We start from the raw sequence: 25,674 nt of genomic DNA, 5'->3' as shown, positions 1-25,674 counted from the left end.
CTCAAATCAGTCAAACCATGGGCTGTGGGATAAGAGGGATAGAAGAGGGAGGGGAGAGAAGCAGATGGTTACCTCTCATATGTGCTCTGCCCAGGGTTCAAATCTGGGATGTCTGCACACTAGGCTGATGCTTCATCCACTAAGCCAACAATTCTCAAAATGTGAGCCAGGGCACACTGCTGCACCCTAGAAGATTTTCAGGTGTGACCAATGGTATTCCAGAGAAATATGTTCCTGTTGGGGACCAAAACAGGGCCTGACCTGTGGTGGCACAGTGGATAAAACGTTGACCTGGAACACTGAGGTCGCTGGTTCAAAGCCCTGGGCTTGCCCGGTCAAGGAACATATGGGAGTTGATACTTCCTGCTCCTCTCCCTTCTCTCTCTCTCCTCTCTAAAATGAATAAATAAAGTCTTAAAAATAAATAAATAAATAAAAAACACCAAAAGGAATTTTGGAGTTTAGATTTTTTTTTTTTTTTTTTTTCATTTTTCTGAAGCTGGAAACAGGGAGAGACAGTCAGACTCCCGCATGCGCCCGACCGGGATCCACCCGGCACGCCCACCAGGGGCGGTGCTCTGCCCCCCAGGGGGTGATGCTCTGCCCATCCTGGGCGTCGCCATATTGCGACCAGAGCCACTCTAGCGCCTGAGGCAGAGGCCACAGAGCCATGCCCAGCGCCCGGGCCATCTTTGCTCCAATGGAGCCTTGGCTGTGGGAGGGGAAGAGAGAGACAGAGAGGAAAGCGCGGCGGAGGGGTGGAGAAGCAAATGGGCGCTTCTCCTATGTGCCCTGGCCGGGAATCGAACCCGGGTCCTCCGCACGCTAGGCCGACGCTCTACCACTGAGCCAACCGGCCAGGGCTGGAGTTTAGATTTTTGAGGGACAGAGGTGTGGGGAATTGGCTGTAAGCTGACAGTCTGCCCAACCCCCACCTCACTTGCCTGATTAGATTGCATAAGGCTGTTAAACTGTGGTGCTGGATTGTTTACATTACCCCTCCATGTTCCCTGGAAAGACTGGAGGCAAATTTTTTCTATCCTTTGTTTGGTGCAAAGTTAAGATTTGCTAATGGCCTCACTTTGCCCTATAAATAAAGCAAGATGCGATTTTTGGGCATGCTTTGTTCTTGCCAGCAACAATTACAGGGTCCTCCTGACCTCGTATTTTCTTAATTTCACACCGTTCCCACTCATGACCTGGAATTACTAGCTGCACTGGTTCGCAGTATGTGCCCAGATATAAAAAATATAGTTACTCTATTATACCATTTCATTATGGAAATACCGCCTTTTTTTTTTTTTACAGAGACAGAGAGAGGGACAGACAGGAACACAGAGAGATGAGAAGCATCAATCATCAGTTTTTCATTATGACACCTTAGTTGTTCAATTGCTTTCTTAGATGTGTCTTGACCATGGGGCTACAGCAGACCGAGTAACTCCTTGCTTAAGCCAGCGACTTTGTGCCCAAGCTGGTAATCTTTGCTCAAACCAGATGAGCCTGCGCTCAAGCTGGCGACCTCGGAGTCTTGAACCTGGGTCCTCCGCATCCCAGTCCAACTCTCTATGCACTGCCCCACTGCTTGCTGAGTCACCACTCTTTTCGTTAACACATCATTACTACGTTTATTATTAACACATCATTATATTATTTTTAGATAAGTACACCCAAATAAAATGGATACATTTCTCAAAAAGAAGCTTGATATTAAAGAATACAATTCTGGAAGTGAGCAAAAGTTAATTGCAAGTAAGAAAGCAAAATCATGGCCTACTCGCAAATATAATGAAAGTTATTTAAGCTTTGGTTTCACTTGGACCAGAAGTGAAGATCATCCTTTACCACTATGTTTAGTATGTGGATGTAAAATGGCAAATGAATCATTGCTTCCTAATAAATTGAGTAAACATTTTAAAACTATACACTCTAATTTACAAGATAAATCCGTTAAGTTTTTTCAAGAGATTGAACAGCAAACAAAAGCAGCAAATTCTTTTAAAAGTATAATGACTGTTTCTTTGATAAAGCTCAAATTGCTTCTTATCAAGTCTCAGAACTGATAGCAAAAAAAAATATGAAAGCTCATACTGTAGGTGAGTCACTTATTTTGCCTGCATGCAAAAAAAGTGGTCATGACAATGCTAGGAAATGAAGCAGCAATGAAAATAAGCAAGATTCCTCTGTCCAACAATAGTTTACAGGCATATTATAGAAATGTCTTCTGATATTGAGAAAAATGTATACAGTAATAAGCTTCAGTATTATTCAAATTTTGCATTGCAACTTGATTAGTCCACAGACATTACCAACATGGTGCATTCTTACCATTCATTCGTTTTATTAATGAATATCAAATAGTAAATCAGTTTTTTTTGTTTGTTTTTTTGTTTTTTTTTCATTTTTCTGAAGCTGGAAACAGGGAGAGACAGTCAGACAGACTCCCGCATGCGCCCGACCGGGATCCACCCGGCACGCCCACCAGGGGTGACGCTCTACCCACCAGGGGGCGATGCTCTGCCCATCCTGGGCGTCCCCATGTTGCGACCAGAGCCACTCTAGCGCCTGAGGCAGAGGCCACAGAGCCATCCCCAGCGCCTGGGCCATCTTTGCTCCAATGGAGCCTTGGCTGCGGGAGGGGAAGAGAGAGACAGAGAGGAAAGCGCGGCAGAGGGGTGGAGAAGCAAATGGGCGCTTCTCCTGTGTGCCCTGGCCGGGAATCGAACCCGGGTCCTCCGCACGCTAGGCCGACGCTCTACCGCTGAGCCAACCGGCCAGGGCTAAATCAGTTTATTTTTTGCAAAGAATTAGGTGTGTCTACAAAAGGTGAAGACGTTTTTAACATTCTGAATAACTATCTTGATAAATGACAGTGAACATGGAAGTCGTATGTAGGCATTTGTACAGATGGCGCCCCTTCCATGGAAGGCTGCGTTAAGGGTCTTACATCTTTTGTAAAAAAACAAAATGAGAATGTTATCATATCTCACTGCTTTCTTCATAGGGAGGCCTTGATGGCAAAAACTTGGGGAGAAAAATTATGAGAAAAATTAAGATCGGCCTGACCTGTGGTAGCGCAGTGGATAAAGCATTGACCTGGAAATGCTGAGGTCGCTGGTTTGAAACCCTGGGCTTTCCTGGTCAAGGCACATATGGGAGTTGATGCTTCCAGCTCCTCCCCCCTCTCTCTGTCTCTCTCTGTCCCTCTCTGTCTCCTCTCTAAAATGAATAAATAAAATAAAAAAATTTAAATAAATAAATAAAATATTTTAAAAAAAATTAAGATCAAGTTGTTCAGATGGTAAATTTTATTAAAAAAAGACCTGGCCCTGGCCGGTTGGCTCAGTGGTAGAGCATTGGCCTGGCGTGCAGGCTTCTGGGTTCGATTCCTGGCCAGGGCACACAGGAGAAATGCCCATCTGCTTCTCCACCCCTCCCCCTCTCCTTCCTCTCTGTCTCTCTCTTCCCCTCCTGCAGCCAAGGCTCCACTGGAGCAAAGTTTGCCTGGGCGCTGAGTATGGCTCCGTGGCCTCTGCCTCAGGCGCTAGAGTGGCTCCGGTCGCAACAGAGCGACGCCCCAGATGGGCAAAGCACCGCCCCCTGGTGGGCATGCCGGGTAGATCCCGGTCGGGCACATGCGGGAGTCCATCTGACTGCTCCTGTTTCTAGCTTCGGAAAAATACAAAAAAAAAAAAGACCTGTCGGCCCTGGCTGGTTGGCTCAGTGGTAGAGCGTCGGCCTGGCGTGCAGGAGTTCCGGGTTCAATTCCCAGCCAGGGCACACAGGAGAAGTGCCCATCTGCTTCTCCAACCTCCCCCCTCTCCTTCCTCTCTGTCTCTCTCTTCCCCTCCTGCAGCTGAGGCTCCATTGTAGCAGAATTGGCCCGGGTGCTGAGGATGGCTCCATGGCCTCTGCCTCAGGTGCTAAAATGGCTCTGGTCGCAACAGAGCGATGCCCCAGATGGGCAGAGCATCGTCCCCTAGTGGGCGTGCCGGGTGGATCCCAGTCGGGCACTTGCAGGGGTCTGTCTGACTGCCTACCCGTTTCCAACTTCAGAAAAATACAAAAAAACAAAACAAAACATATCAAATAGCATTTATTCAAAAAACTTTGTATCGATATCAATTTACAACACAGATGGCTGCTTTTACACACTGAGATGAGGTGGTTGTCAAGGGGAAAAGTACCCATGTACAGGAGCTATGACAAGTACAGGAACTTCTTGCGTTTTTTGAAGAGATGAAACAAATTTTTGTAACCTCCTTCAGTGAGAATTTTGGATTGCTAGGTTACAGTATTAGGCCAATATATATCAGCAGCTCAATATTTTGAATACTAGCATGCAAAGGAAAGAAGAAAATATTCTTACATCCACTGACAAAATGAAAGTGTTTCAGAGAAAACTACAGATTTGGAAAAGTTTTTTTTTTTTTTTTTTTTTTACAGAGACAGAGAGTGAGAGAGGGACACACAGACAGGAACAGAGAGAGATAAGAAGCATCAATCATCAGTTTTTCGTTGCAATACCTTAGTTGTTCATTGATTGCTTTCTCATATGTGCCTTGACTATGGGCCTTCAGCAGACCGAGTGACCCCTTGCTCGAGACAGTGACCTTGGGTCCATGCTGGTGAGCTTTTGCTCAAACCAGATGAGCCTGTGCTCAAACTGGCAACCTCGGGGTCTCGAACCTGGGTCTTTTCCGCATCCCAGTCTGATGCTCTATCCACTGCGCCACCACCTGGTCAGGCAAGAAAAGTTTTGAAGGTAATTTGGAAATGTTTTCATTGGTAAATAACATTTGCATAAATGAAACACTTCCAATAATAGTTGAACATATATATAATAAGTTTAGAAGAAAAATTAGGTTCTTATTTTCCATCACTTAACACTGAACAATACAATTGGATTAAAAACCCATTCATGGAAGCTTCAAGTGATTTTGGTTTAAAATTAACAGAAGAAGAAGAACTGGCAGCTATATCCACTGATTGTGGGTTGATGATTAAACCTTTTTCTCTTGCAGTCTTTTGGATTTCTATAAAAGAAGAATATGTGGCAAAATATCTAAAAAAGCTTTGAACATTTTACTACGATCTTCAACATCCTATTTATGTGAATTAGGGTTTTCTACCCTCAACACGATTAAGAGTAAAAAGAGAGGAATTCTTCAATGTATTGATGAGGAAATGAGAGATTACCTTTCAAATATATGCCCAAACATTGAAAAAAAAATTAGGACACATGGGGCTCATGTTTCTCATAAACACAAGAATGAAAATACTTAACACATTTGCTCCAGGACCTGCTGAATTTACTAACTCTTACTAAGAAAGTGTGTGTGTTGCCTGACCTGTGGTGGCGCAGTGGGTAAAGCGTTGGCCGATTGGAAACCCTGAGCTTGCCTGGTCAAGGCACATATGGGAGTTGATGCTTCTCATCTTTCTCTGTTCATGTCTGTCTGTCCCCATCTGTCCCTCTCTCTGACTCTCTCTCTGTCTGTGTAAAAAAAAAAAAAAGAAAAGAATGTGGGTTTCACATTGCCACTAAATATAAAACAGTTCATATTGAATACAGACAAGTACAAAAGTTGTAAATCTTTATAATGGAATTTTTTAAAAAAATAAGTATCTAGAACAGTGTTTCCCAACCTTTTTTGTACCATGCCCACCTTAACCTTTCTAAAATTTTTATGTCCCCCCCTATGTAACATACATAATTTTTAACATTAAAAAATTGATTTGGGCCCTGGCCGGTTGGCTCAGCGGTAGAGTGTCGGCCTGGTGTGCGGGGGACCCGGGTTCGATTCCCGGCCAGGGCACATAGGAGAAGCACCCATTTGCTTCTCCACCCCCCACCCTCTCCTTCCTCTCTGTCTCTCTCTTCCCCTCCCGCAGCCAAGGCTCCATTGGAGCAAAGATGGCCCGGGCGCTGGGGATGGCTCCTTGGCCTCTGCCCCAGGCGCTAGAGTGGCTCTGGTTGCAACATGGCGACGCCCAGGGTGGGCAGAGCATCGCCCCCTGGTGGGCAGAGCATCGCCCCTGGTGGGCGTGCCGGGTGGATCCCTGTAGGGCACATGCGGGAGTCTGTCTGACTGTCTCGCCCCGTTTCCAGCTTCAGATAAATACAAAAAAAAAATTGATTTGTTCACTTAATAAACATAAATGATAGGTTCTAGGAAGAAATCACTATGAAATTGTTAACAAAACACAGTAAGTAAAATTTCAAAACATATCATGAAAAACAGAAATTTGCCCTGGCCGGTTGGCTCAGCGGTAGAGCGTCGGCCTAGCGTGCGGAGGACCCGGGTTCGATTCCCGGCCAGGGCACACAGAAGCGCCCATTTGCTTCTCCACCCCTCCGCCGCGCTTTCCCTCTCTGTCTCTCTCTTCCCCTCCCGCAGCCAAGGCTCCATTGGAGCAGAGATGGCCTGGGTTCTGGGGATGGCTCTGTGGCCTCTGCCCCAGGCGCTAGAGTGGCTCTGGTTGCAACATGGCGATGCCCAGGATGGGCAGAGCATCGCCCCCTGGTGGGCAGAGCGTCGCCCCTGGTGGGCGTGCTGGGTGGATCCCGGTCGGGCGCATGCGGGAGTCTGTCTGACTGTCTCTCCCTGTTTCCAGCTTCAGAAGAAAAAAAAAAAAAAAAAAAAAAATAAAAACAGAAATTTAAATTCCAAATAATTTTAATACAGATTTTTCTATATTAATTTATTATTTTAATTTAGTGTGATCCTTGCGCTTGATGCTTGCTGCACAGAGATTTTATATTAGGTTCCAATTTGGTTAGCTTTAGTCTCAAGTCTCCACGTTGTGTTATATCCAGCCGATTTCTTTTTTTACCAGTAAATCATTTACAGCACTAAATCCACATTCAGCTAAAAATGAAGATGGAAAGGGTAGCAATAGTTTTCTTGCACATTTAGTTGAATTTGGGTATTTGATTTCTGTTTCCTCACAAACCCATGCCATCGCTCCTTTGATATTAAATAAAGCTTTAACTGACTCATCATTTTGCAATTCTGCGAGTTCTCCTTGATACTGCATATTTGATATATCAGACAAATCCACTAACATTGGCTGCATCATCCATGTTGGGAAATCAATTTGTTTTAAATCAGAAAATCTTTCTTTTAAATCAGCCGATAGAATATTCAAATGATTGACAATAACAAGTAAAGTGGTATCAGTTACTTCACATTTTTGGAGCCAATGAAACTGTTTAAAGTTTTTGTTGTTAATATGTTTCTGACATAACTCAATATTGGTAATGAAACCAAATATCTTTGCTTTTGCATCGACAAGAGTTTTATTTGTTCCTTGAAGTTGCTTATTTAATATATTTAGTTTTTCAAAGATATCAGCTAAATAACTCAAAAATGCTTTACCATCTATTGTTAACAGATACTTCATTTCAAGTTTGTCGCTTAAAAAATCACTAAGAGTATCAAACAGTTCCATAAATCTTTTCAAACAGTTTCCTTTATTTTATTTATTTATTTATTTATTTTTTGTATTTTTCTGAAGCTGGAAATGGGGAGAGACAGTCAAGACAGACTCCCGCATGCACCCGACTGGGATCCACCCGGCACGCTCACCAGGGGCGAAGCTCTGCCCACCAGGGGGCAATGCTCTGCCCCTCCGGGGCGTCGCTCTGCCGAGACCAGAGCCACTCTAGCGCCTGGGGCAGAGGCCAAGGAGCCATCCCCAGCGCCTGGGCTATCTTTGCTCCAATGGAGCCTTGACTGGGGGGGGGGGAGAGAGACAGAGAGGAAGGAGGGGGGGTGGAGAAGCAAATGGGTGCTTCTCCTATGTGCCCTGGCCAGGAATTGAACCCAGGTCCCCCGCACGCCAGGCTGACGCTCTACCGCTGAGCCAACCGGCCAGGGCCTCAAATAGTTTCCTTTAGATAGCCATCTTACTTCAGTATGAAGTAAAAGTCTCACATGGTCTTCATTTTGTTCTTCACAAAATAGCTTGAAAAGATGCTCACATTTGGCACTAGCTTTAATAGCATTAACACACTTTATTACTGTATGTAATACTTCATTCAGAACAGGTGAGATGTTTTTAGCTACCAAGTTTTCCCTATGAATAACATAATGCACAAGAATCATTTCTGGATTCGCATCTTTCATCAATTTTAAGCAGCCATTTTTCTTGCCCATCATATTGGGAGCACCATCTGCAGCACAAGATGTTATATTTTTCATTGGTATATCATTGACATCTAAGTATCAATAGTTTTTTAGCTTATATATATCTTTGGAGGTAGTGGTGCTTTCTAATCTTTTACAGAACAACATTTCTTCAGCAAAATGTCCTTTATCAAATATCTTACGTAAGTTATCAATACTGCCTCACTGTCTCTCAAAGTTGATTCATCCATTTGCAAGGAGAATTTTGTTTTCAGCTTTTCAATAAGTTGTTTTTCAATATCCTCACTCATTTTGTCTATTCTTCTGCTAACAGTATTGTTACTGAGTGGCATAGCTTTTTACATCTTTGTCATCTTTTTGAAGAACCGTTTAGTTTTGACTGACACTTATTTCAAAATAACACCAACTGAATGATGTGAAACACTACAGAAGTTGCAATGGGCCAATTAGGTGAGAATAACTGAATTGTTTAGCGAGTTTTTAAAATGTCCGGGTTCTCCGCGGCAGATGGCCCGCTCCGCGGTGTACCCAGGACGAAGTTTACTTGATGACGCCAATACCCAGTTGATATTTTGGTCTCATCAAACAAAATTATACTTAATAATTATTTACCGCAATTATTTAAGAATTGCATTTTTTGTTAAATTTGGCACCGATATCTAGCATTGCATTTAAATGTCCCGGGGCGAAAGAGTTAAAATCGTGTCGAGTCCATTTTCAAATTGCCCCCCTTAACTATCGAATTGCCCCCCTGTGGGGCGTGGGCCCCACATTGGGAAACACTGATCTAGAATCCATTCCACCAATTATTTGAAGTTAACCTTAGATTAGTCACACATAGAATTCTTTTCCACATATTACTATTTTCTTAAGTATCTCGATTTCTAATAATCAAAGATGCTTCCGCTTCTGAGTAGCTGAGATTTTAAAGTAGCGGAGAATATTAAAAATTTAATTGCTGGCTGCATAAACTCATTTTTGGTGCCAGATTCAGCTCACGGGCTATATGTTGGCCATGCCTGACCTAGGTTGTCTAATTTTTTGGCATACAGTTCTTTATAGTATTTTCTTACAATCCTTTGTATTTCTGCTGTGTCCATTGTTACTTCTCCGCCTTCATTTCTGATTTTATTTATTTGAGTCCTTCCTCTTTTTTTCTTGTGAGCCTGGCTTAGGGTTCATTAATCTTGTTTACTTTTTCAAAGAACCAGCTCTTGGTTTCATTGAGCCTCTGTATTGGTTTTTTTTTTTTTTTTTTTTTTATTCATTTTAGAGAGGAGAAGGAGAGAGGAGAGACAGAGAGAGAGAAGGGGGGGAGGAGCTGGAAGCATCAACTCCCATATGTGCCTTGACCAGGCAAGCCCAGGGTTTCGAACCGGCGACCTCAGCATTTCCAGGTCGACACTTTATCCACTGCGCCACCACAGGTCAGGCCTGTATTGGTTTTTTAGTCTCTATGTTACATTTATTTCCACTCTGATCTTTATTATTTCCTTCTTTCTACTTCCTCTATCTAGGCTTTACTTGCTGTTCATTGTTTAGTTTAGTTGCAGTGTTAAGTTGTTTATTTGAGCTTTTCCTAGCTTCTTTTTATTTTTTCATTTTTACAAAGCTGGAAACGGGGAGGCAGTCAGACAGACTCCCGCATGCGCCTGACCGGGATTCACCCGGCATGCCCACCAGGGGGCGATGTTCTGCCCCTCTGGGGTGTCGCTCTTTTGCATCCAGAGCCATTCTAGTGCCTGAGGCAGAGGCCACAGAGCCATCCCCAGTGCCCAGGCCATCTTTGCTTCAATGGAGCCTCACTGCGGGAGGGGAAGAGAGAGACAGAGAGGAAAAAGAGGGGGAGGGGTGGAGAAGCAGATGGGCGCTTCTCCTGTGTGCCCTGGCAGGGAATCGAACCCGGGACTCCTGCACGCCAGGCCGACGCTCTACCGCTGAGCCAACCGGCCAGGGCCTTTTCCTAGCTTCTTAAGGTATGGCTGTAATGCTATGAATGTCCCTCTCAGGGACAGTCCCTTTTACTGTGTCCCACTGATTTTGACTTGTATGCTCATTTTCATTTGTCTCAATGAAGTTTTTATTTCTTCCTTGACCTCACTGTTGACCCATTGGTTATTTAATAACATGCTGTTCAGTTTCCAAGTGTTTGAGTGTTTTTCTATTGTAGTTGATTTCTAGTTTCATGCCATTGTGATCAGAGAAGATGCTTGATATGATTTCAATCTTCTTAAATTTATTGAGAGTTGTTTTGTGTTCTAACATGTGGTCTATCCTAGAGAATGTACCAGGTGCACTTGAAAATAATTTATATTCTGCTGCTGTAGGGTGAAAGGTTCTGAAGATATTTATTAAATCCAGTTGATTAGTGTGTCCCTTAACTCTGCTGTTTCTTTGTTAATTTCCTTTCTTGAAGACCTATCCAGTGCTGTTAGTGGGGTATTGAAATCCCCTACTATTATAGTATTTCTGTTGATCTCGCCCGTTATGTCCATCAAAGTCTGCTTTATCTATTTAGGTGCTCCTATATTAGGTGCTTAGATATTTATAATGGTTATCTCTTCCTATTGGATTGCTCCCTTTATCATTATGTAGGGAAATTCTTTATCCCTTACTATATATTGAATAGTCTTTGTTTTAAAGTCTATTTTGTCAGGCCCTGGCCTGTTGGCTCAGTGGTAGAGCATCGGCCTGGCATGCAGGAGTCCTGGGTTCGATTCCTGACCAGGGCACACATGAGAAGTGCCCATCTGCTTTTCCACCCCTCCCCCTCTCCTTCCTCTCTCTCTTCCCCTCCTGCAGCCGAGGCTCCATTGGAGCAAAGATGGCCCGGGCGCTAAGGATGGATCTGTGGCCTCTGCCTCAGGTGCTAGAATGGCTCTGGTGCAACAGAGTGACGCCCCAGAGGGGCAGAACATTGCCCCTTGGTGGGCATGCCGGGTGGATCCCAGTCGGGCGCATGTGGGAGTCTGTCTGACTCCCTCACTGTTTCCAGCTTCGGAAAAATGCAAAAAAAAAAAAAAAAAAAAAGTCTATTTTGTCAGATATAAGTATTGCTATCCCAGCTTTTTTTTCATTTCCAGTTGCATGAAATATTTTTTTCCATCCTTTTACTTTCAGTCTATGTGTATCTTTTGTTTTGAGGTGGGTCTCTTTTTTAAATTTTTTAACAGAGACAGAGAGAGTCAGAGAGAGGGATAGATAGGGACAGACTGCAGGAACTAAGAGATGAGATGCATCAATCATCAGGTTTTTTTGCGATACCTTAGTTGTTCATTGATTGCTTTCTCATATGTGCCTTGACTGTGGGGCTACAGCAGACCGAGTAATCCCTTGCTCAAGCCAGTGACCTTGGGTCCAAGCTGGTGAGCTTTGTTCAAACCAGATGAGCCCATGCTCAAGCTGGCGACCTTGGGTTCTCGAACCTGGGTCCTCCACATCCCAGTCTGACACTCTGTGTACTGCGCCACCAACTGGTCAGGCGAGGTGGGTCTCTTGTAGACAGCATATGTATGTTTTCTTATCCATTCAGCTACCCTATGTCTTTTGATTGGAGCATTTAATCCATTTACATTTAAGGTTATTGTTGATATGTAGTTGTTTATTGCCATTTTTTTCTTTAAATCTACATTCTCTTTTTACTATATATGTATATTTCCCCAACGTTGTTCTGTCTACATCAGGCCCCTTATCATTTTTTGCAGCATTGGTTTGGGTGTGATGAATTCTGTGAGATTTTTTTTTTTTGGTCTGGGAAGCTTTTTATTTCTTTTTCAACTTTAAAGAATAGTCTTTCTGGATAAAGAAGTCTTGGTTGTAGGGTCTTGTTCTGCATTACTTTGATTTTTTTCTTGCCATTCCCTTCTGGCCTCAAGTGTTTCTGTTGAAAAGTTGGATATCATCCTTATGGGGGTTCCTTTGTAGGTGATTGACTGTTTGTCTCTTACAGCTTTTTTTTTTTTTTTAAGTGCCTTGACCGCAGGCCTTCAGCAGACCGAGTAACACCTTGCTTGAGCCAGGGACGTTGGGCTCAAGCTGGTGAGCTTTTGCTCAAACCAGATGAGCCCTCACTCAAGCTGGCGACCATGGGGTCTCAAACCTGGGTCTTCTGCATCCCAGTCCAATGCTCTATCCACTGTGCCACTGCCTGGTCAGACTCTTACAGCTTTTAATATTCTTTATATCTTAGCTTTGGTATTTTGATTATGATGTGTCTTGGTGTGGGTTTCTTTGTTTTTCTTAATGGGTTCTCTCTGCTTCTTGAACTTGTGTGACTCTTTCCCGCATCAATTTAGGGAAATTTTCAGCTATAATTTCTTCAAAGATTTTCTCTATTCCTTGTTCTTTCTCTTCTCCTTCAGGAACCCATATTATGTGGATATTTTCTTCATGTTGTCACAGAGCTCTCTTAGAGTTAGTTACCTCAGACTTTTTGATCCTCCTTTCTTTTTGCTGTTTCACTTCTACGCTTTCGCTTATCTTGTCCTCTAAATTGCTGATTCGATAATCTGCTTCATCCAGCCGGCTTTTAATTCCTTCTAGTGTAGTCTTCATTTCTGATATTGTGTTTGTCATTTCTGTCTGGTTCTTCTTTATGATTTCCGTGTCCTGTTTGATGCTTACAATTTCTTTATTGAAGTGTGCATTAAGTTCATCCACTGTATCTTTGAGATCCTTAAGCATCATAACAATCATTATTTTATACTCTGCATCCAGTAATTTGATTACTTCCATTTCATCCAGATCTCTGAGTATTTCTCTTGTTGAAGCATAAGACTTATGTTTCTCTGTCTTCCCATTGTTTTTGTGTGTATGGCTTGCAGGCTTGTTCCAGTTGTGATCTCCTTACCTAGTAGAGTGGTTTTAAAGTCTTTATTTGTTGCCCTGGCTGGTTCGCTCAGTGGTAGAGCATCAGCCTGGCGTGCAGGAGTCCCGGGTTTGATTCCCGGCCAGGGTACACAGGAGAAGCAGCCATCTGCTTCTCCACCCCTCCCCCTCTCCTTCCTCTCTGTCTCTGTCTTCCCCTCCTGGAGCTGACGCTCCATTGGAGCAAAGATGGCCCGGGTGCTGAGGATGGCTCTGTGGCCTCTGCCTCAGGCACTAGAATGGCTCTGGTTGCAACAGAGTGATGCCCCAGATGGGCAGAGCATCGCCCCCTGGTGGGCATACGGGTGGATCCTGGTCAGGCGCATGCGAGAGTCTGTCTGACTGCCTCCCCATTTCCAGCTTCAGAAAAATGAAAAAAATTAAATAAAGTCTTGATTTGTTTATTTTGTTTTCTGTTTACTTAACTCAGTGGTAGGTTTGTTTACGTATCTCAGCAGCGGGCTTATTTGAAACTGTATCCAGGAATGTGGTGGGTGTAACCTGAGACTCTGAAGGCCAGATCTGCCAGCTTCTCTCTGGGGGTGGGTTGCTTCCTCAGCTTCAGTAGGGGGAGGTGTATCTCAGATCTCCCTGGAGACCTGAGTTACTGCCCCTCCACCCTTCATCCTGCTTTCAGCTGTGTCTTTTGTGCTGATTGGAGCTGGAGAGCTTTCTGGAGGTGGGTCACCTGGAACCACTTTAGACTTGTGCTGTGTGGAGGTATCAACCCCTCCCCCAGCTTTGGGCGCCTCTGCACTGGATGAGTCAGCTTCTCAGGTCATCCCATGCATTCCTCTGCCTGTCACCATCTGTCTTGCTCTCCCATCATCTGTCTGCAGGGCTGCAGACTGTGAGCGATATTTTCTGCTCTGTCCCTTTAAGACACCCCTGCCGCTTCCCGCACACAGAACTTTGCTCTTCTCCCTTCTCAATGCTTTCCGTCTGTCTCCTCCAGTCCCTGGATTTCTAGGCTGGGTCTCCGGTTCTGAGACTGAGGGCCCCTGTCTCTCAGGGTCTTTCTCCTTGTAATGAGAGCCCTTCTGGGCTCTCAGCCTCAGCCTCCCCTCACTCCTGGAAGTAGGGGAGCCCCACCACACCCCATCACTCCCTATCAGGATCAATGTGAATTCTTCTTTGCTCCTTGTTTTTTTTGTGTTTTTTTTTTTTTTTACAGAGACAGAGAGAGAGTCAGAGAGAGGGATAGACAGGGATAGACAGACAGGAACGGAGAGATGAGAAGCATCAATCATTAGTTTTCCGTTGCACATTGCAAAACCTTACTTATTCATTGATTGCTTTCTCATATGTGCCTTGACCTCAGGCCTTTAGTAGACGGGGTAACTCCTTGCTCGAGCCAGCAACCTTGGTTCCAAGCTGGAGATCTTTTGCTCAAACCAGATGAGCCCGCACTCAAGCTGGCGACCTTGGGGTCTCGAACCTGGGTCCTCAGCATCCCAGTCCGACGCTCTATCCACTGCACCGCCGCCAAATCAGGTTGCTCCTTGGTTTTTGAGACCTGTTCTTTTAGTCCAAGGTTGGTTTTTCACGATTATTGTTCCTAAATTAATTTGTAATCCAGTTTGGTGGTGTGAGCTGGGAGTTTGTGCATATGCCTACTCTGCTGCCATCGTCTCTCTCTCTTTAATATTTGACTTAATTATTATAACATATTTCTCAGAAATTTGTATATAGTGTGCCTATATACAAATAGTGTGCCTATTTGTAGGATTTTATTTATTTTTTTACAGAGGCAGAGATAGGGAGAGACAGACAGGGACGGAGATAGATGAGAAGCATCAATTATTTTTTCATTGCACGTTGCGACTTCTTAGTTGTTCATTGATTGCTTTCTCATATGTGCCTTGACTGCAGGCCTTCAGCAGACCGAGTAACCCCTTGCTGGAGCCAGCGACCTTGGGTCCAAGCTGGTGAGTTTTTTGCTCACACCAGATGAGCCTGCACTCGAGCTGGCGACCTCGGTGTCTTGAACCTGGGTCCTCCGCATCCCAGTCTGACGCTCTATCCACTGTGCAACTGCCTGGCCAGGCATTTTGTAGGATTTTAAATGCACCCTCAACTTCTAAAAGTTTGAAAACTACTGTCCTAGGGCATCAAGCAGAGAGGGCTTTTGAGGTCATTCCTAAACCCAAACCCTGAACATGTCAAAGGAGAAAAAAAATTATCCTCTTCCCCTTCTCTGTTCTTCTGCGTGGTGTACAATCAAATTGACATGTTGGTCAAATAAGTTTTTAAAAAAGATTTTTATGTTTGCTCACTTATAGTTTGCATTGGGCAGCACCAGGTATATGTGGTTTGTGAAATTGCAGATTACCTTCCTGCTTGTGAAGGGCCATTGTTTTCTAATGTTTGCTGGAGGAGAGGTTTTCGTGCCAGAAAGTTTTGAAAAGAACAGAGAAGGAGAAGAGGCGGAAAAAAGCCATGTTGGCAGAGGGAGAGAGAGAGAATGCAGAGTGCTGAAGAAGAGAGTTTGGCAGAGAGAGAAGTTACATAGGCAGGGAAAGAGAAGGTGTGCAGATGGGGAACTAGAGCTGATGGGCTTTGTGAGCTCTGCTAAGACTGTTGGGGCCTTTGAGTCTAGGAGAAACCGGAGAAGATTCTTCTGGTTTTAGAACTGGCTTATGTGTCTGGGTTTTGGGAGCTCTGAATGAAGAGGGAAATCTTTTCCCTTCCTATTTACTCGTTGGCCGGTGCAAGACTTTAATAAAAGTAATAGCCCACCATTTTTTTTTTTCTCCACTATTCTGTCTGCCCGAATCCAATGACAACCTGCATATCCTCTGGCCATAATGATACCGATTAACAGGAGAAAACAAATTTATTTTGTACGTACATGTAAGGCATGTAAGGCTTATGTGCCATGTGAACTAAGGAGAAGGGGGTAGGAAGTTGTGGTTTGGGACTTCAAAGGGAAAGAAGGCAATTTAGAAGAAGCAAATGTTTGACAAACATGTTGTCTGAAGTGTCGTTAACAATGGGACTTTGATGAAAGGAACCTCCGGAAGCTCTTCCCCATCTATCACATACTAGTTTGAATTAAAATACAGGTTTCTGTGATAATGGCCTCAATATGGAGCAGCTCCTTTATCTAAGTTCCTTTTATGCATTTAGGGGGGAGGTCAACGTTTCTTCCTGAGTCTTGTATTTCTTTAAAATAACCAACATAAAATCAATATCCCAAAAAGGCACCTTTTGGCATGGCAAACTGCTCACTCTTCACATAATGTTAGGTAAACACGCTTCAGCTTACACTTTACTTTTTGGAAAATACTCCTTTGACATGGAGAAGGAGACCTGGGAGAAGGGTGTTAAGCACTAAATAAATTTCATAGCATTTAGGCTCAAATTAATGTTATTCCTAAAGACAACTTTACCTTACCTCTTACTAGCAAGAGAATGAGTTTTTTATCCAATGCAGCCATTTTCAAAATCTGAAAATGGGAATAATGCTTGTTCAAACCTTAAAAAAAAAAAAAAAGCTGTACAGAAGAGCTGTTTGCTTTATGTGTATTTAAAAGTTTTCTAGAGATATAATTTCTATACCATAAAATTAACCTGTGTACAATCCAGTTGTTAGTATATCCAGCATTGTATAAAGTATCAGCATGATTGATTTTTTTCTTGTATTTTTCTGAAGTTGGAAACGGGGAGGCAGTCAGACAGACTCCCACATGCGCCCGACTGGGATCCACCCGGCACTCCCACCAGGGGGCGATGCTCTGCCCATCTGGGGTGTTGCTCTGTTGCAAACAGAGCCATTCTAGCGCCTGAGGCAGAGGCCAGAGCCTTCCTCAGTGCCTGGGCCAACTTTGCTCCAGTGGAGCCTTGGCCGCGGGAGGGGAAGAGAGAGACAGGAAGGAGAGGGGGAGGGGTGGAGAAGCAGATGGACGCTTCTCCTGTGTGCCCTGGCCGGCAATCGAAACCGGGACTCCTGCACACCAGACCTACGCTCTACCACTGAGCCAACTGGCCAGGGCAGCATGATTGATTTTTTTTAGAGCGAAAGAGACAAGAGAGGGACAGATAAGGACAGGAAGGAAGAGAGATGAGAAGTATCAATTCTTTGTTGCGGCACCTTAGTTGTTCATTGATTGCTTTCTCATATGTGCCTTGACCGCGGGCCTTCAGTAGTCCGAGTAACCCCTTGCTGGAACCAGCGACCTTGGGTCCAAGCTGGTGAACTTTGCTCAAACCAGATGAGCCCGCGCTCAAGCTGGTGACCTCGTCTCGAACCTGGGTCTTCTGCATCCCAGTCTGACGCTCTGTCTTCACCACCTCCTGGTCAGGCAGCATGATTGATTTTAGAACATTTCCCACTCCCTAAAAAGAAACCCCATGGGGCCTGGCTGGGTTACTCTGTTAGAGCATCATCCGAATACACCAAGGTTGCAGGTTTGATCCTTGTTAAGGGCACATACAATAATCAACCCCAATGATGCATAAAAAAGTGAAACAACAAATTGCTGTTTCTCGCTCTCTGCCTCTCTAGGAAATTTAAAAAAAGGGAAAAGCCCATGCCCTTTAGCAGCCACTTCTTTTTTTTTTTTACAGAGACAGAGAGAGAGTCAGAGAGGGACAGACAGGAACAGAGAGATGAGAAGCATCAATCATTAGTTTTTCGTTGCGCATTGCAACACCTTAATTGTTCATTGATTGCTTTCTCATACGTGCCTTGACCGTGGGCCTTCAGCAGACTGAGTAACCCCTGGCTGGAGCCAGCGACCTTGGGCTCAAGCTGGTGACCTCGGGGTCTCGAACCTGGGTCTTCTGCATCCCAGTCCGACGCTCTATCCACTGCACCACCGCCCGGTCAGGCTAGCAGCCACTTCTTGACCTTCTTTACTCCAGGCCCCTGTAACCGCTGAGCTCTTTTCTATCTCTATAGATTTGCCTCCTCTGGACAGTTAAAAAATCTACAATGGAGACAGTCTCTTCATAAAGTGGTGTTGAAAAAAGTGGAGAGATGCATACCAAAAAACAAAATTAGACCGGGCAGTGGCGCAGTGGATAGAGCATCGGCCTAGGATGCTGAGGACCCAGGTTTGAAACCCGGAGGTTGCTGGCTTGAGTGCAGGATCACTAGCTTGAGCTTGGGGTTGCTGACTTGAGCATAGGATATAAAATTGTTTAACAAACTTAAAATACTGTTTAAATGATAGTTTCTTGTCTTCAAAGGCTATGGAAGGCAAAACTTGCTAAAAAATTTCATTTATTTAATGGAAAGTTGCCTATTTTCACGTTTGTTTAAGACAGTATTTGCCTGACCAGGCAGTGGCGCAGTGGAGAGAAGGTCGGATTGGGATGTGGAGGACCCAGGTTTGAGACCCCGAGGTCGCCAGCTTGAGCACGGGCTTATCTGGTTTGAGCAAAGCTCACCAGCTTGGACTCAAGGTCACTGGCTTGAGCAAGGGGTTACTCGGTCTGCTGAAGGCCCACTGTTAAGGCTCATATGAGAAAGCAATCAATGAACAACTAAGGTGTCGCAATGAAAAACTGATGATTGATGCTTCTCATCTCTCTCCTTTCCTGTCTCTCTCTACGTATCCCTCTCTCTGTCTCTGCAAAATAAATAATGAAATAATAAAAGAAGACAGTATTCATCTACTTATTTTGCATGATGTTTATTTACATGCAATGTAGGGGTTTTAAGTCATGTTATTAAAATCAGGTAAGTAAAAAAAAAAAAAGTTGTATATAAACGTATGTCCATACAAAAAACAAATATGCAAAACAGCTGTCCCTGTACAGCAAAACCACTAACAACCAGAGCATCTTTTCACTGGTGAATGGGTAAACAGCTTGTGGAATATCTATACAGTGGAATGCTTGCTCATCAGCAGAAAATGCAAAAATGTCACCTTATTAACCAATGTCATCCCAATACATTTAATGGAAAAAAAAAAAGCAATGAACTATTGAAAGAAGCAACACGATGTAACCCAGCATAAATTTCCATTATGATGTGTAAAGAAGCCAGACTCCCTGAAAAATCACTATTGCTGGCTGATTCCATTCATACATTCCAGAGTGACAGAAAGACAGAAAGTAGCTTTCTGGAAGACAGGGAGGCAGGCAAGGGCAGAAACCACAGAAGTACAGTGAGACTTATGGGTCTGAATGTAGGTTTACTATCTTGACTCTGGTGGCTTCAAATATGTACACATCTGTCACATCTTATCAAATTGTATACTTTAAAACAGTGGCCCCCCGCCCTGGTGGGTTGGCTCAGTGGTAGAGTGTCAGCCTGGCGTACAGGAGTCCTGGGTTTGATTCCCAGCCAGGGCATACAGAAGCACTCATCTGCTTCTCCACCCCTCCCCCTCTCCTTCCTGTCTCTCTCTTCCCCTCCTGCAGCCAAGGCTCCATTGGAGCAAAGTTTGCCCGGGTGCTGAGGATGGCTCTGTGGCCTCTGCCTCAGGCGCTAGAATGGCTTTGGTTGCAACAGAGCGTCGCCCCCTGGTGGGCATGCCGGGTGGATCCCGGTCGGGCGCATGTGGGAGTCTGTCTGACTGCCTCCCCGTTTCCAACTTCAGAAAAAAACAAAACAAACAAACAAAAAACAACAGTGGTCCCCAACCCCCAAGCCGCAGACCGGTACCAGTCCGTGGGCTATTTGGTAGTGGTCCGCAGAGAAAGAATAAATAACTTACATTATTTCCATTTTATTTATATTTAAGTCTGAACGATGTTTTATTTTTAAAAAATGACCAGATTCCCTCTGTTACATCCGTCTAAGACTCACTCTTGACGCTTATCTTGGTCCATCCCACCCTAAAGGCTAGTCCGTAAAAATATTTTCTGACATTAAACCGGCCCATGGCCCCAGAAAGGCTGGGGACCACTGCTAAAATGTTTAGCTTCTGTATTGTCAATTAGTTTTCAAGCAAACTTTTTTTTTTTTTTTTTTTTTACAGAGACAGAGAGTCAGAGAGGGGGATAGATAGGGACAGACAGACAGGAACAGAGAGAGATGAGAAACATCAATCATCAGTTTTTCATTGCGACACCTTAGTTGTTCATTGATTGCTTTCTCATATGTGCCTTGACCGCGGGCCTTCAGCAGACCGAGTAACCCCTTGCTGGAGCCAGCTACCTTGGGTCCAAGATAGTGAGCTTTTGCTCAAACCAGATGAGCCCATGTTCAAGCTGGCGACCTCGGTGTCTCGAATCTGGGTCCTCGGCATCCCAGTCTAACGTTCTATCCACTGTGCCACTGCCTGGTCAGGCAAGAAAACTAATTGGTTTTCAATAAGGTGCACGTAGGCAAGATTCATTACTCCTTGTCTCTCCCAACTTCTGATCTTAACTGTCCTCAACAGGCAAAGCAATACTGAAAACACTATTATTCCAACTTGCACTAACATTGCAGCTTGCAACGAGACTCCTTTGACCAGGGTTATTGAAGTTTTGTTTAAATGAAAGCGACATTCCTTTTAGAAAGAATAGACCCCCAGCATACCACATGCAATCGCTGAGGTGCTAGGCACTGATGATGCCGTTCTGCTTAGCCACAGGGTTTGGCGCCAAGGAAACAATCAGTGCCACCTTTCACAGTTGGCTCCACATCCCAGCAAAACACTCCAGTGAAGCAGCATGACTGCTCCCAGGGCTTCTTTAGCCAAGGTATGCAGGCCTGTGTGTCCTAACCGAGAATGGCTGAAAGCCTGGCTCTCCTTTCTATTCTAATCCTGTATCAGGTGAGACCTTGCCATTCCAATTTGAAGGCTATCTCAGGTCAGCCAGTCTAAATGGAGCCAGAGTGCTGATCTGAAGACCTGGTCAGAAATGGCATATTCATGTCCTAGGTCTGTTTAGGTCAGGGCACAGAGAAAAAAACCAGCCCCAAGCTGGCAACTGGAAACGTGTCTAGCTGAAAGGAGAACGCCCAGCTAGAAGGGAGAGATGGTTGCTTGTATCTAGGAAGCAAGCCTGGGTCACCTGACCATACCAGAAAATTAACAGGAAGCAACAGCAACCCTGAGAAGAAAACCCACAATCCTGGAAGCTCCACACCCACTACTACAACCTTAGTTGTCATAAAATTTGACCAGTTTATATCTGCAACAGGATACAATTATAGTCCTGTATTTAAGCTAAGAGCCACTGTGACATCTTCAAAACACTGGGAGAAGTGGAACGCTTTGTGGAATGACAAAACTTTTACAGAGTAGCCTCAACATGTATAAGAAACTCCAGCAGGGTCAGTATTCAGAGTTTAGCACAGTAATGATTAACTTTATAAAACGATGCAAACTGCTCATGTACAAAACCTCTTTGAGTCCTTTATTAACACTGGGGGGAGATGGACAGTACATACAATTAATAGCATCACACCTGCTACAGAAGTACAGATAACCAAGAATGCACTTCAGAACAAGGACCTCAGAGCAGTGTGTGGTGTTGCCTGCTCTGAGCCTTCACAGAAACCCAACTCTGACACACGCAGAACAATGTAATAATTTCACTTTGAAATGGTTCTTAAAAATGACAGTATGGGCCCGGGCCAGTTCGCTCAGTGGTAGAGCATTGGCCTGGCGTGCAGGAGTCCCGGGTTCCTAGCCAGGCACACAGGAGAAGCGTCCATCTGCTTCTCCACCCCTCCCCCTCTCCTTCCTCTCTGTCTCTCTCTTCCCCTCCTGCAGCCAAGGCTCCACTGGAGCAAAGTTGGCCCGGGTGCTGAGGATGGCTCCATGGCCTCTGCCTCAGGCGCTAGAATGGCTCTGGTCACAACAGAGCATTGCCCCCTGGTGGGCATGCCGGGTGGATCCCGGTTGGGCGCATGCAGGAGTCTGTCTGACTGCCTCCCTGTTTCCAACTTCAGAAAAAAAAAAAAAAATGACAGTATGGATAGTTCAAACCCTTTAGAGTATGTAATGTGCCTGATCTCAGGGTGCCCTGGTACTGCTGAAAAAAGGCCAGCTCTGGCACCTGAAGGTCAGATAGAATAAGAACCAGCTGGGGAGAGGAAGAGGTTTGACTTTCAGTGTCGATAGATAACAGGTGGTCCAAGTGGATACTTTCAGTCCAGGCTCAGTATGGTAATCTATCATGGGTCCTACAGTAATCCATCAGATAAATACAGTTTTTAGACTGGAAATCTGAAAAATGCCAGCCATCATGTGTCCCTGGTTCCAACTGGTGGACACCAATGTGTGGAGTCATGACAGTCTAAGAGAGATATGTGTAAAGAAAGAATGGAAGTCACCACGTCAGATCAACTCTGACCCTCTCGTGACACTGGGTGCACTGGGTCCCTTTGCTTCCACATGTGAATTAGGAACACTTCCTTTATTTCAATGTTCCATTTTGAAAATAACCAAAACCCTCCCCCCCCCCCACCATCATTCTTCATGAATTTTTTTTTTCCAAAGTCCTGATTCTTCTGGATCTAAACCTTTTCCTTTCGCTTCAACTTTGATACCTTCTTGACAGTCCCGTTCTTATTCAGAAGCTTCAGGACACGGTCTTTATGATCTAAAACCTTCAGCATGGAGTCTCTGGCCTCACTGATCTGATCCATCACAAGTTTACACCTCTGCATGTTACCCTGAAATAAAAGACAGGCCAGTATCAGTCATCTTGAAAACGATTAGCCTTTTAAAGATCTTCTCATCTTTGGATTGAGACCATTTGAGGCTTTCACACAGAAAAATGTTTTAGTGTTTCTTGGTAATGCAGGCTGAAGTCAACATATTAGAGGGTGAAGGAAGGGAAAAAAGAAGTAAAACTTTACAGTAAATAGCTTCATAAAGTGGATGATCGGAAAGGAAAAGGCTCATTCAAACCTGTATCAGTTCATTTATTCGGTGTAGGTCATCATCGGTTGCTGCTTTTTTCTTTGGGATAATCCCTTCCTGTAGGTTGGTGAGTCTTTCATAAACATCGTGTTCCAGATTTGTCTGCAACACACAAAGGGGAAGGTATTGTTGTGAGGTTGGTTGGCAATGGAGGAAGGTCACGTATAGAACCAGACCCGGGAACTTTGGCTGGACCCACCCATACCCATGCACATCAAAAGAAACTTCCCAGGAGTCCTTTGGAAAAGAGCGACCATCTATCTTGCCGCGTCATATTAACCCAACCACTCTACAGACGCTATAAATTACCCCCAAACAGAAAAATCTGTGCTACTTCTCTGGTCCCCATCTCGTGGACCAGAGAACCTCCTCCGGGAAGCGCCCTGAATAAATCTTTTACTATTCCACACTTCGTGGCTACGCCCTTTCTTCTTCCTCAGTGGGGCAAAATACCTTACATTTGGTGCCGAAACCCAGGAGGAGTTGAAGCCCACTGGGGCTGCTCCTCTCCCCTTCCCTTCGGAGGAAGAACCAGGACCTCTGACCTCCCACCCACTTTGGCACATGGTGCGGTAAGTCCCCTGCCTCCAGCCTCCCCTCAGTTCTTTCTGCTGAGACTCCGTGTCTGAAATTACAGCTGTGTCAGGGACCTCTTATCTGTTCTGAGTGTGTGTGTGCCCGTGGAGACGTCCTGGACAAACCTACTCTACCTAACTGTCTGGTGGCCAGAGCTTGACTTGCGGGATGCCAATTCTCATCTCTGATCACTCCGAGGACTGAGGGTGGCCATGTGGGACACAGGAATCTAAACTTGATCCAAAAACACTCCTGGAGTTGCCTTATCCAAAATCTCTCCCTCCCTAAAGAAGAGGAAACTGTTCTTCTCTGCTCTGGCCAGGCCACAGAACCCACTGGATAATCGGACCAGGTGGCCTCCTGAAGGGACTTTTGATTTTAACATCCTCACTAATTTAACTATCGCCAAAACAACTGGGAAATGGTTGGAGATCCCTTACATTCAGGGTTTCTAATATTTGCGCTCCCATCCTAATCTCTGTGCCTTTTGCTACACGGTGCAGGCCCTTTTTTCCCAGAGAAACCTCAGCTAAACCCTCCACTTCTGATCTTTCCTCCTTCGCTGACCCCCAACTCTCTTCCCTTCCTGCACAGCTCCCTCTGTCCTATCAGGATCCTCCAATCCCTTTGCCAAATCCTGTTTCTCATTCACCTGCAAATACCAGTCCCTCTTTCTCCTCCCCTGCCAGCCAGGAGCCCCTCCCTTCTTCACTGTTTTTAAGCCCCTCCCCCATCAGACACCCTCTACCAGCCATTAGCCCTCAGGTGGGTTTGCAGGGCTCCTCACCCCATGGCCTAACCCCAATCGCCTTATAGGAAGGCCTGGCCTTGTCCTGCCTCTGACTCCAGCATTTCCAGCTGGATCTGGGTGCTGGGCTCCCCAGGAACCCCCCTCCTCTTATTTTTACCCCCAGACTCCTATCTGAGACCTGTACTAATAGGAAAAGGCCAAGGCTGCTCACCAGGCCCGCATGCAGCAGAAGGTAACACTTCAAACCCAGACTCTTGTGGCAGCCCTGAGGCCAGCAGAGCAACAGGGTCAAGGCACAGGAGGCGCCCGACTGAAATCTGGGCCGCAAAGAGGAATCCCACTAGAAGCTTGCTTTAAATGTGGCAAGGAGAGTCACTGGGCCCGGCAGTGCCCCTGCCTGCCTGGCTGCCCCCTAAGCCCTGCCCTGACTGCAAGCAGTTTGGTCACTGGCGGAGCGATTGCCCCTTTGGGCAACAGGCTCTTCCTCAGCGCCTCTATGTGGAGGACAAGCCACCCAAATGGGAGGCCTAGCCAGCCAGGTGGGTGCATTGCTTGAACTCCTAGGCCTCATAGACGACTGACGTGGCCCAGACTCGGAGACCCCCATGACCCTTGCCCAGCCCCAGGGTAATGCAACAGGTAGCGGATAAGTCCATCTCATTTCTTGTGGACACAGGGGCTACCTATTCTGTTTTGCCATCATACTCTGGACCTCTAGTTCACTCACAGGTCTCAGTATTAGGAGTGGATGGGACCCCTTCTTTACCCCTTTGCACGCCACCCCTGACATGCAGTTTGGACGGAATCCCCTTTTCGCACTCCTTCTTAGCTATGTCATCATGCCCTGTACCCAGGACATTCTACAAAGTCTCGAAGCCACTATCCAGCTGACAACATCTTTCTCACTACCAAGGGCTCCCCCATAATCAATACTACCTTCATTTATAACCATGTCTCTCGCTTCACCAAAAGGTTGGGCCCTGCAGATCCCCCTGTTGCTCCTGTCCCTCCCACCAGAAACCTGCCACCATAGTGAGCTAAAGCAGGGAGCAATGCTGTTCAATGAGACTGGCCCAATGGAAGAAAGCATAGGGGTTCTCCACCGTCTGCAAGAGAAACCGCACAAGAATCTCTCCTACAACCTGCTTAACTCCTAATGGCAGTCACCCATCCTCACCTGAGCTGCCCCTATCCTAAGTCATCTTCTAATTATCAGAATATTACTCATATTTACTCCTCTTTTTAAAATTCTTACAGGGCCCTATCTGCAAGGTTTCTTGATTCACGGTCAACCAGATGCTCCTACACCCATATATGCGACTCCCTTCAGAGCCACCTCCTTCTGACCTCCCTTCCCCACAACGCCCCTAACCAGCAGAAAGTCAGGAAAACAGCGTCGCCCCTATCTAACATAAAAGGTCAGAATGTGAGGTCAGTTGGTAATGGGTTGGAAGGTCACATGAGGTACCAGACGTGGGAACTTTGGTTAGAACCGCCCACACCCATGCGCGCC

At 45.3% G+C, this 25,674-nt stretch overlaps 1 protein-coding gene across 5 annotated transcripts in view; it reads right to left on the bottom strand.

Annotated features, from left to right (window-relative positions):
* Positions 1-18,661: 18,661 nt before the first annotated feature.
* The window catches only part of SAP130 (Sin3A associated protein 130), a 107,654-nt gene continuing 100,641 nt past the window's right edge, over positions 18,662-25,674 (bottom strand). For all 5 annotated transcript variants that reach the window (XM_066280455.1, XM_066280453.1, XM_066280456.1 and 2 more), the window contains 2 exons: positions 22,823-22,936; positions 18,662-22,584 (listed from right to left, as the gene is read on the bottom strand). In XM_066280455.1, the coding sequence (XP_066136552.1) occupies positions 22,426-22,584; positions 22,823-22,936 (273 nt within the window). In that variant the 3' untranslated portion in view covers positions 18,662-22,425. The remainder of the gene's footprint in view (positions 22,585-22,822; positions 22,937-25,674) is intronic.

Source organism: Saccopteryx bilineata, chromosome 5 (assembly GCF_036850765.1).
Source record: "Saccopteryx bilineata isolate mSacBil1 chromosome 5, mSacBil1_pri_phased_curated, whole genome shotgun sequence".
Taxonomy (NCBI): Eukaryota; Metazoa; Chordata; class Mammalia; order Chiroptera; family Emballonuridae; genus Saccopteryx; species Saccopteryx bilineata.
The sequence above is the reverse complement of the archived record's forward strand: the minus strand, read 5'-3'. Positions and strand labels throughout refer to the sequence as shown.